At 39.9% G+C, this 12,539-nt stretch overlaps 1 protein-coding gene across 5 annotated transcripts in view; it reads left to right on the top strand.

Annotated features, from left to right (window-relative positions):
* The window catches only part of LOC120033722 (rab11 family-interacting protein 5-like), a 32,976-nt gene extending 23,802 nt beyond the window's left edge, over window positions 1-9,174 (top strand). For all 5 annotated transcript variants that reach the window (XM_038980199.1, XM_038980166.1, XM_038980175.1 and 2 more), the window contains 2 exons: window positions 83-233; window positions 7,490-9,174. In XM_038980199.1, coding sequence (XP_038836127.1) covers window positions 83-233; window positions 7,490-7,750 — 412 coding nt within the window. In that variant the 3' untranslated portion in view covers window positions 7,751-9,174. The remainder of the gene's footprint in view (window positions 1-82; window positions 234-7,489) is intronic.
* Window positions 9,175-12,539: the final 3,365 nt, after the last annotated feature.

Genomic DNA, 12,539 nt, shown 5'->3' with positions numbered 1-12,539 from the left:
ATGCCAGGGCCTCATATTGTACTGTACTGATTTTCATGTGAAAAAGTATATGTATGTGATGTATGTGATGTTTCCTCTGCAGCCCCCACCCAGTGAAGCCCTTGACCACCACAGCCAGTCAGGGGGAGAAGAAAGAGGGCCGGTCAGTTCTGGAGAAGCTCAAGTCTTCCATCCATCCAGGCCGCTCTGCCCAGCAGACACTGGCCGTGGCTGAGACTGAGAAGAAGATTGAGGTATTAAAAAGGCCACAAACTCTGTGTTTAGACGGGCAGCCCAATTCTGATATTTTTTCCACTGACTGGTCATTTGACCAATCACATCTAGATCTTTTCACGTCAGCTCTTTTTCAGAGCGGATCTGATTGGTCAAAATACCAATTAGTGGGGAAAATAGCAGAATTGGGCTGTCTGTCTAAACGCAGCCAAACTATCACTGCAGAAAAAAACAGCATAGACCAGCATAAATTTCAAGCTGGTCTATGCTGGTTTATGGTGGTCAGTGCTGGTATGATGCTAGTCAATCTGGTCTGACCAGCATGGTCTAGCTGGTTCTTCTGGCAGACCAGCATGGTCTAGCTGGTTCTTCTGGCAGACCAGCATGGTCTAGCTGGTTCTTCTGGCAGACTAGCTGGTCAAGTTGGTCTGACCAGAATGGTCTGGGCTGGTTATGCTGGCAGACCAGCCTAAGTTGTGTTTTCATTTTCTGTATTGCTGGTGACTAGCCTTCACTGTGTTTTTCATGATGACCAGCCTTTGCTATGTTTTGGACACTGGTGACCAGCATAAGCTAAAGCAAAATCAGCATCAAGTTCCATTATGTTGGCTTCCAAACTGATGTTTAAATCCTATTGGAATTCAGCCAGAGTGGATTCCCACAATCTGCATTCAGAATGACTTGCAGGATTAGAAAAATGAATGAATGAATGAAAGTACCTAAACCATCTAAACTGGAACAACCATTTCAGTAACGGGTGCAATAAATCCAACTAACAGATTGGATAAGTTTATAAAAATGTATGTTATTTATCAACACTGGCGTACCACATACCCCGCAGGCCGGGGGGCCCATGGGGGTCTTTTCTCTCAGCGTCATGGGAAAATGTGTAGAATAGCATGAGATTAGCTTTAAAACTGCACATTTTCCTCTCTGCCCCATGGTAATATGTGTAGAATTGGAGGAAATTCGCTTCAAAAGCGCAACATTTTCTCTCAGCCTCATGGCAAAAAGAAAAGTATGAGATTAGCTATACCTTGCTCACACCTACAGTATACCTTGCTGAGACCACGGGGCCAGTGAAACTGTGGTACGCCACTGTCAATCAATGTACATGCAAAAACACAGATATTGACAGAAACAATTTTAAAAATCTAACTGCAATAGAGCATGCTGGGCAATATCCTAATGATGCCAAGCAGTCTCCTCATGGATTGCAATATAATCAGTCATAATCTGCGTCCAAAAATGGCGATTACCTATTGTTATGAAAACTTGAAATTCGTCCCTAATTAATCGGCCATTCCGATTAATCGGTCGACCTCTACTTTGGAGTCAACCTCACTTGCAATTTGAACTCACAACGTCTTGGTAACTGGCGTAGCACACACCCGCACAAGGCTTGTATTAGAAACACTAAAACAGCCACAGAGCGATTTTCAATTTTTTTGTTTCAAATTAACAAATTATTGTATTTTGTGGAATTTATACAGTGCATTCAGAAGGAATTCAGACCCCTTCCTTGACTTTTTCCACATTTTGTTACGTTACAGCCTTATTCTCAAATGGATTAAATAAATACAAATAATCCTCAATCTACATACAATACCCCATAATGACGAAGTGAAAACAGGTTTTTAGATTTTTTGGTATATTTAAAAATAAAAAACAGAAATACCTTATTTACATAAGTATACAGACTCTTTGCTATGAGACTCGAAATTGGTGCATCCTGTTTCCATTGATCATCCTAGAGATGTTTCTACAACTTGATTGCGCTCCCCTGTGGTAAATTAAATTGATTGGACATGATTTGGAAAGGCACACACCTGTCTATATAAGGTCCCACAGTTGACAGTGCATGTCAGAGCAAAAACCAAGCCATGAGGTCAAAGGAATTGTCCGTAGAGCGAGACAGGATTGTGTCGAGGGACAGATCTGGAAAGGGTATCAAAATATTTCTGCAGCATTGAAGGTCCCCAAGAACACAGAGGCCTCCATAATTCTTAAATTGAAGAAGTTTGAAACCACCATGAGTTTTCCTAGAGCTGAGCAATCTGGGGAGAAGGACCTTGGTCAGGGAGGTGACCAAGAACCCGATGGTCACTCTGACAGAGCACCAATGTTCCACTGTGGAGAAGGCTGTCCTTCTGGAAGGTTCTCCCATCTCTGCAGCACTCCACCAATCAGGCCTTCATGGTAGAGTGGCTAGACGGAAGCCACTCCTCAGTAAAAGGGACATGACAGCCCACTTGGTTTGCCTTAAGGAACCTAAAGGACTCTCAGACCATGAGAAACCAAGATTGAACTCTTTGGCCTAAATGCTGGTAGCCGCATCATGCTGTGGGCATGTTTTTCTGCGGTAGAGACTGGGAGACTAGTCAGGATTGAGGGAAAGATGAACGGAGCAAAGTACAAAGAGATCCTTGAAGAAAACCTGCTCCAGAGCGCACAGGACCTCAGACTGGGGCGAAGGTTCACCTTCCAACAGGACAACGGCCCTAAGCACACAGCCAAGACAACGCAGGAGTGGCATCGGGACAAGTCTCTGAATGTCCTTGAGTGGCCAAGCCAGAGGCCGGACTTGAACACGATTGAATATATCTGTAGAGACCTGAAAATAGCTGTGCAGCGACGCTCCCCATCCAACCTGATAGAACTTGAGAGGATCTGCAGAGAAGAATGGGAGAAACTCTCCAAATACAGGTGTGCCAAGCTTTTAGCATCATACCCAAAATAAGACTCAGGCTGTAATCGCTGCCAAAGATGCTTCAACAAAGTACTGAGTAAAGGGTGTGAATACTTATGTAAATGTGTTATTTCAGTTTTTTACAAACCTGTTTTTGCTTTGTCATTATGGGGTATTGTGTGTAGACTGATGAGGGGGGGAAACTATTTCATCCATTTGAGAATAAGGCTGTAACGTAACGTAATCTGTTGTGATGTGTTGGACAAACATACAATTCAATGGTTTTACATGCTAGATAGCATACCTTTTGCACTAGTTGTAAGTGAATAGCCTATATTTTGGTACAGATACTAATTAATTGAATAGCATCCGGGAACTTGCAGGTGCCTTGGTGGAAGAGTGGGGTAACATCTCCCAGCAAGAACTGGAAAATATGGTGCAGTCCATGAGGAGGGGATGCACTGCAGTACTTAATGCAGCTGGTGGCCACACCAGATACTGATTGTTAATTTTGATTTTGACCCCCCCTTTGTTCAGGGACACATTATCAAATTTCTGTTAGTCACATGTCTGTGGAACTTGTTCAGTTTATGTCTCAGTTGTTGAATCTTATGTTCATACAAATATTTACACATGTTAAGTTTGCTGAAAATAAATGCAGTTGACAGTGAGAGGATTTTTCTTTTTTGCTGAGTTTATGTACTGTTCATGTAATTGAACATAGGATATGAAGTACAGTTGAAGTAGGAAGTTTACATACACTTAGGTTGGAGTCATTAAAACTCGTTTTTCAACCACTCCACAAATTTTTTGTTAACAAACTATAGTTTTGGAAAGTTGGTTAGGACATCTACTTTGTGCATGACACAAGTAATTTTTCCAACAATTGTTACCAGACAGATTATTTCACTTATAATTAGTTGTATCACAATTCCAGTGGGTTAGAAGTTTACATACACTAAGTTGACTGTGCCTTTAAACAGCTTGGAAAATTCCAGAAAATGATGTCATGGCTTTAGAAGCTTCTGATAGGTTAATTGACATCATTTGAGTCAATTGGAGGTGTACCTTCAAACTCAGTGCCTCTTTGCTTGACATCATGAGAAAATGAAAAGAAATCAGTCAAGACTTCAGGAAAAAATTGTAGACCTCCACAAGTCTGGTTCATCCTTGAGAGCAATTTCTAAATGGCTGAAGGTACCACGTTCATCTGTACAAACAATAGTACGCAAGTATAAACACCATGGTACTGCGCAGCCATCATACCGCTCAGGAAGGAGACGTGTTCTGTCTCCTAGAGATGAATGTACTTTTGTGCGAAAAGTGCAAATCAATCCCAGAACAACAGCAAAGGATCTTGTGAAGATGCTGGAGGAAACCGGTACAAAAGTATCTATATCCACAGTAAAATGAGTCCTATATCGACATAACCTGAAAGGCCGCTCAGCAAGGAAGAAGTCACTGCTCCAAAATCACCAATAAAAAAACAGACTACGGTTTGCAATTGCACATGGGGACAAAGATCATACTTTTTGGAAAAATGTCCTCTGATCTGATGAAACAAAAATGGAACTGTTTGGCCATAATGACCATCATTATGTTTGGAGGAAAAAGGGGAACGCTTGCAAGCCGAAGAACACCATCCCAACCGTGAAGCACGGTGGTGGCAGCATCATGTTGTGGGGGTGCTTTGCTGCAGGAGGGACTGGTGCACTTCACAAAATAGATGGCATCATGAGGTAGGAAAATTATGTGGATATATTGAAGCAACATCTCAAGACATCAGTCAGGAAGTTAAAGCTTGGTCACAAATGGGTCTTCTAAATGGACAATGACCCCAAGCATACTTCCAAAGTTGTGGCAAAATGGCTTAAGGACAACAAAGTCAGGGTATTGGAGTGGCCATCACAAAGCCCTGACCTCAATCCTATAGAACATTTGTGGGCAGAACTGAAAAAGTGTGTGCGAGCAAGGAGGCCTACAAACCTGATTCAGTTACACAATTTCTGTCAAGAGGAATGGGCCAAAATTCACCCCTTATTGTGGGAAGCTTGTGGAAGGCTACCCGAAACGTTTGACCCAAGTTAAACAATTTAAAGTTAATGCTACCAAATACTAATTGAGTGTATGTAAACTTCTGACCCACTGGGAATGTGATGAAAGAAATGAAAGCTGAAATAAATAATTCTCTCTACTATTATTCTGATATTTCACATTCTTAAAATAAAGTGGTGATCCTAACTGACCTAAAACAGAGAATTTGTTTTTTTTTTAAATATAATAAATATATTGTGATAATGACAACTGTGAATTTATATTATTCTTCAAAGCAATTGTAATACACCAAATAATTGACCCTTGACACTAATGAGAGAGCTTTTCCTGAAACCAGCCAACTTTCTCTTGTCTCATAATTTCTCCTGTTTTACAGGACACATATGATCTGTTTTCCTGGTCTCAATCCTGGGACTTTTAACAAATACATAATTAACATGATATTTATTTTTTATTACAGGATATTTGCTTTAAAGAATTTCTCTCAGCCTTATGGCAAAATGTGTAATAGCAGGAAATTAGCTCTAAAACAACAACATTTTCTCTCAGCCTCATAGCAAAATGTGTAAAATAGCATAAGATTAGCTATAAAACTACTTTTTTGTAAGAACATAGTATATGGGACTGATATTAGGAAATTTTGCTAAATGAATTTGATTAATATTATGGTGTTTCTTTTCCAAGGGGTTCAATTCCCCGACGGGGAGGAAGGAGTAGGCTGTCCTTGTAAATAAGAATTTGTTCTTAACTGACTTGCCTAGTTAAATAAAGGTTACACTAAGAGCATAACATTTCTACACCATAATTGTAGTCTAACCAATACCCAAATGGAGATTCAATGAAAATTAAAATCTCATTGATTTATCAAGACCAGTCCCCATGCTTGTCTCAGAGCAGCGCGAAACGGTGCTAAAATAGTTGTAGGCTAATGCTTCAAATCCTATTGTTTCTAACTTCAATATGCTCTTTAAATAAATAACACCTACACCACTTTTAGCAGCACATTACTCAACACTAGTGAGACTCATGTCGCCTACGGTAGGCCACCAGTATATCGAAAAATATGACGTGACTCTCCGCCAATAATTACATATAGAGGATTGGAGGATATTCGTTATGGATCCATAACTAAATAAACACTGGCATTTTGAAAGAGTGTTTTTATCATTATTTTATTAATGAAAGCATAAAGATGCCATTATTAGTTATTGTTTTAGTTTGAACGTGCAGACTGGCACTAAGAACAGCGGGAATGTTTCCCTAGTCAGCGCCATTATTAGTGCAATGTCCCTTAAAGTTTTGCTCTGTGCTACCCAGTGTGGCGGGGTGGGGTTCCACTCCCCCTCCCCCTCCCCCCTTCCTCCTCCTCCCTTCCCCATGGGCTAGGTCCGTCTTCTGTGCACGGCTCTGTGGCCCATCCCGTGCCCCCGTGCCTTGAACCTTGCGCACTTTCAGTGGATACAGCTGGAGAACTGCAAGGCAATCCCATTGTGCGCCACTCGGGAACCATGACCAATTGTCCTGCTAATAACAGGGTTAATAATATATCTGTGAGAATATCCAAGGGGCTTTTATGTAAAATTAATAATAATAATTGCTTTGTTTAAAAAATAATATTTTGGAGGTGATTTAATTTTCTAATAACATAAAATGAGCGGCCTGCTGGAGGTCATTTTGCAGGGTGCTGGCAGTGCACCTCCTTGCACAAAGGCGGAGGTAGCGGTCCTGCTGCTGGGTTGTTGCCCTCCTACGGCCTCCTCCACGTCTCCTGATGTACTGGCCTGTCTCCTGGTAGCGCCTCCATGCTCTGGACACTACGCTGACAGACACAGCAAACCTTTTTGCCACAGCTCGCATTGATGTGCCATCCTGGATGAACTGCACTACCTGAGCCACTTGTGTGGGTTGTAGACTCCGTCTCATGCTACCACTAGAATGAGAGCACCGCCAGCATTCAAAAGTGACCAAAACATCAGCCAGGAAGCATAGGAACTGAGAAGTGGTCTGTGGTCACCACCTGCAGAATCAATCCTTTTTTGGGGGTGTCTTGCTAATTGCCTATAATTTCCACCTTTTGTCTATTCCATTTGCACAACAGCATGTGACATTTATTGTCAATCAGTGTTGCTTCCTAAGTGGACAGTTTGATTTCACAGAAGTGTGATTGACTTGGAGTTACATTGTGTTGTTTAAGTGTTCCCTTTATTTTTTTGAGCAGTGTATTTGTTCAGTATAGAAACAGTATCCACACATTACAAATGAATCATTGAATATAGTAAAGGATAAAAAGTCCATGAATTCACATAATGAAACATTATTGTCTACTTTGGGATAACTGGGCAAATTATATGGAAAAGGTTTTGGTCATGTTCTATTACCTGACAGCAATATATTTTATTAATTGGGTCCCTCTTCTTGTTAATCTGTGTTTCCCCATTCTATGTCACAGATCCAGATCAGTGATTACTTCAAGATATGAATGAATGACGTATTCTCAAAGTATTCATACAGGGCCTGTGTTTGTCTTCTCAGGAATCGTTAGCAGACAGCTCTGCCCAGTACGAGCAGCTGACAAACATGGAGCTGATTTCCCTTCTGCTGCAGCAGGAGATGGATATGGAGAAGCAGCAGGTGGCCTCTGACCAGCAGGCGTCGATGCTGGAGAAACACGAGGCGGAGCTGAAGAAGATCAAGGCACAGGTGCGCGACCTAGAGGACTACATCGACAAGCTGCTGGTGCAGATCATGGAGCAGACACCCACACTCCTCCAAGTGCGCTCCCGGCACAAGTGACCACTAGTGCTAGTGTGTGCACTTATAATCAGTATAATATAGGGCCATGGTCACCATCAAACCCTGGTCCTGGAGAGCTCCTAGGATGAGCAGACTATTGTTCCAGCTCAGTCCCTACAATAGTGCATTTAACTACATTTGGTGGTCAGTTGTTTAGCCAATCATGTGTTATAGTGCAGGGCATGAAACAAAAGCCTGCACATCCAAGTAGTTATTGCGGACCAGGGTTGGTTACCAATGTTCCAGGGTCAGGTGTAGTCCAACACATCCCTAAGCAAATACTAAATCTCACAACCATCCAGGTTTCACTGCTGATACCCTGCCCTGTTGATATAGACACAATATTACCCATGTGCATGCTTGCTATTGCTTTACACTCGCTACTTAGGATAAGGAAAGTGACAGCTTTTATCAAATGTACTGCAAGAATTCTTATAAATGTGCATTGATGAAGAATATAGAAAATGTCTTCCTATTCATAAAGTGTACAGTAAATGTAATATTCAGTGGTATAAATTGTTCTTACGTGATATGACTTTGCATACAATTCTGAAAACATTGAAGTGTTTGAATTAGTATAACAATGACCCAAATTGTCTTCATCATGGTAAATACTGTCATTATTTGGCATAAGACTCAAAAACAGACTGACCCGAGGAGAATTCCACTGAACTTAAATTTGTTTACATGGAGAAATGTGAGCTTCAGCTAGTGTCATATTGTGTAAATTATTATAAAAAATATATAAAAATGAAAATGCATGAAGACAGATGTCTTAAACAGACTGCTTTGAAGGAAATTCCGCTGAATTCAAATTTGTTAAAATGGAGAAAGAATAACTTGAGCTAGTGTCATATTTTGTAAATTATTGTAAATATATATATATATATGTGAAGAATATATAGGAAAACCATGTGAAAATAGATAAACATTTGGTAAGAGAACAATGGTTTCTTTTCAAAGCTGCTGTATGAAAAGCCAAAACTAACAAGCGCTAATGATTTTTTCTCCTATTTAAGAAAAATAATAATAATTAATTTTGCAACATATGCAACGCATGACACCTTTCTCTCAACATGAATTTGAGAATGTATGCAAGTTGAAATATCCTCGGCTTTGATATAATTTACTATTCATTGATGAAGTGTGTGCAAAGAATAAAGTGACAAATGTTCATGTGAAAAGGTAGGTACTACAATGAATTCAAAGGCATTGATTTATGCTAAGTTAGGTATGTTTTCACGTTTTGGTTTAATTTGCAAAGAGAATGTATACAATTACAGATATTTTTTGGGCAAATCATTTTTTATATGGCATTGCCTGTATTATTTAGTACAGTACGTCAATACAGTACTATAATTTAAATGCTATTCATGACCTAAGCACTGTAACATGTAAAATAAAGAAAATTGCTTATCAAGTGATTCATAATTTTTTTTATCCTCAAACTTGTTTACATTATACTTCTACTAGTCCTTATGCATTAGTAGTCTAAATATTGTGAAAGTCCAAGCTGCCCTTGTTTTCACAGCCCATATATAATGAAAGGAATGCTGATTGCTGACAGTATAATATTATGCTGACAATGAAGTATTGCAGATGTCTTCTTTCTAATGGCAACTTTACTTTCTCTCCACTGCAGGGCACTGCTATGCCTGCTTAGTATTGATTTCCACTCCCCTTGTTCCATTTTGGTTTGAGCACATTATCAGAATGAACGTACAGTAGGAATCTGCACGCTGTTTTACCCCATGCCCTGTGACTTCCATTTTTGTTTTCATCACTTCCATCCAAACTCGCAGGAAAAGCTCCATGAGATACAATATCATTCATTTCCCCCAGTAATTACATGTACAGGTAACTGCCAAAATAATGGAAATACTTGTAGAATCTATGCCAATGTGCATTGAAGCTGTTCTGGCTCTTGGTGGCCCAACACCCTATTAAAGACACATTATGTTTGCGTTTCCTTTATTTTGTCAGTTATCCGTACGTCTCAGAGTATAAAAGAAGCCACTTAGATGTGAATTTCTGAAGAATAAAACAGGTTCACATAATCTAATATCAGTTTAGTATCAGTGTACGCATAGTAAATGTTATTTTACTTCATTGGCTGTTTGCTCCCAACTCATAGGAATCCCCACCCAGTTGACTACTTTAAAATGTTTGAAGCCCTCAGTGGCAATCTCCATGTCAAAATGGGCTATATTCATGATGACTCCTCTCTCTCTATGACAAGAGGCACAACTCCGATATTTTCAAAATTCCCCAAATGCAATGTGCATCAGCTTATATCATTTGTAACAACCTAACAATTACGAAACTTATATTCGATCAAATAAGCCTCACATACTGTAGCAAATTAGCAATTATATTTTTTTGTGGAGCAAATTCTCATTGACCTCCATACAAAATCTCCTTACTTCATGGGTTTATTTTCAGAGACACTCTTTTCACGCCATTTTGCCCGGTGGGCGGTGATATCCACCAACATTTAACACTTTTAGAACACGGAAGCCAATGCGGAAACTATGGATACAACTTCCGTACCTATACATCCTGACAAAATACACCATATTACTGGCCTGATAATGTGACTGGACCTTGTGGGCTAAACGGTCGAGAAAACCCCCATAAATGACCCAAATGGTTGCCCAATCAGGCAGGCTTTTGGGAGGTTATTCAAATGGGATAGGCTATTCACTGCAATGTACAGCCTAGAATATAGATTTGAACTAACTTGAAAACAATAATTCTAAACAACATGATACATTTTTTGTCCCTAAAAAACTGAAACAATATCACAAGCTTTTTGAGCTGAGGACTGGGAGGGAACGCACTCAGCACAGCCTTATGAGCGCAGTGTAGGCTACCTATAGTTGCAGCCTGGTCTCATAGACAACGTAACATAGTAAAAGTAAATCCGTAACAACAAAATTTGTATAATGTTACGTTTGGTATGGTTACATAAGACAGATGGTTATTTAGGGGGGTGGATGCATGGGTGTTTTGTATAATATGAACGTCTATCAACCCAAAGGTTGTGAGTTCAAATCTCATGTTCGCTAATTAGCAACTTGGCATCAGTTGCTGGGACCTCTACTATCTGTCCAGTGATCCTGCCGACCAAGGCCGGGTCTGAGGAGCTGCTTGGCGTAGCAATCATTGAGAGAGGACATCAGTTCTGTATGTGAATCCATGATAACAATGACAGAGAAATCAGATTATCTCGAGGGACAATCAAGGCGGAACATGGTTGTGGACAGAATTGCAGAATCTCCACGAGGCCTGGACAGAGTCTGAGGACAAAGTGAAGAAAATGATCTTGGAGAAACTGAAGATGGACCACAGGAAGATTGAGGTGGAGCACGCCCACAAGACTGGAAAACCCACCACCGGCCCAGGTGACAGGCCCAGGCCGATAATGGTCAAGTTCCTGAGGTTCAAGGACCAGGCAGCTGTTCATCTATCCTGAACATCTATCCTGAAGCTGTGCGCCAGAAGAAAGAACTTATCCCAGCCATGAAAGCTGCCAGAGCGTGTGAGGACATTGCTTACATCTGCTATGACAGGCTCATTGTTCACCCTCCCTCCCAAAAGCCTGGAAGGGGTGAATGAGTGTCAACCGCGCAGCCCAGCGCACACACACACACACACGCCAACTGATTAATGCACTGCTGAATGTATATCTTTCGGGAGGATGAAATTGAAATTGTAGCCAGCTCTGCAATGCTTCTTTGAAAAAGAGAGAGACTTTGAAAAAGTATCATTTTCAATTAATCGAATGAGACATGGCAATCTGCTCAAAGGCAAAATGGCAATTTTTAAACAATGGATGAGCTTTTCTTAGTAATCTACTTGAGAACCATCTAGGGTTCAAATAAATCTTTTGAATGACTGAAGCTTTTAGATAGGTTTAGTGCTTTTATATAAAATAATCTCAAACCACCCAATTCATATTCATTATATAGATAGGCACGTTTTATTTTGTCTGGTTTAGCGTCCCAGATAAAGAGCAATATTTTTTGCTCATATGATTTGAAAAACGAATCATCAGGATTAGGCAGCGCCATAAGTAAGTGCGTAAACTGAGATATGACTAAGGAGTTAATCAGGGCAATTTTTCCATAAATAGACAGGTATTTACCTCTCCATGGTTGCAGGATCTTGTCTATTTTTACAAGTTTTCTATTGAAATTCATGGAGAACTTATTTATATCTTTTGTGATATGAATACAGAGTATGTCTACTTCACCATCAGCCCATTTTATAGGTAAACTGCAGGGTAATGTAAAAATTGTATTTTTTAAAGATCCTATATGTAATATTGTACACTTATCATAATTAGGTTTTAGTCCAGAGAGTACAGAAAAGTTATCTATATCTTTAATTAGACATTGCAGGGATCTAGCTTGCAGACTTAATATAAAACTTGAGTCATCGGCATACATGGACACCTTTGTTTTTAAGCCTTGGATTTCTAATCCTCTAATGTTGTTATTGGGTCTGATTTTAATAGCTAGTATTTTGATGGCCATAACGAATAGATATTGTGACAGCGGACACCCTTGTTTAACTCCTTTTGACAATTCAAAACTCTCTGAGAAGTAGCCGTTATTTACTATTTTACACCTGGGATTGCTATACATTATTTTTACCCATTTTATAAGAGAATTACCAAAATTGAACCCAAAATCCAGGCATTTATAAATAAAATCAATTTTTTTTATATTATTTGGAAAGAATTCCTTACCATAATCTTCATTCAGTGGGAAAAGATGAGACGGAA

This window comes from Salvelinus namaycush, chromosome 3 (assembly GCF_016432855.1).
Source record: "Salvelinus namaycush isolate Seneca chromosome 3, SaNama_1.0, whole genome shotgun sequence".
In the NCBI taxonomy this organism is placed as follows: domain Eukaryota; kingdom Metazoa; phylum Chordata; class Actinopteri; order Salmoniformes; family Salmonidae; genus Salvelinus; species Salvelinus namaycush.
Note: the sequence above shows the minus strand (reverse complement) of the source record. Positions and strands in the feature narration are given on the sequence as shown.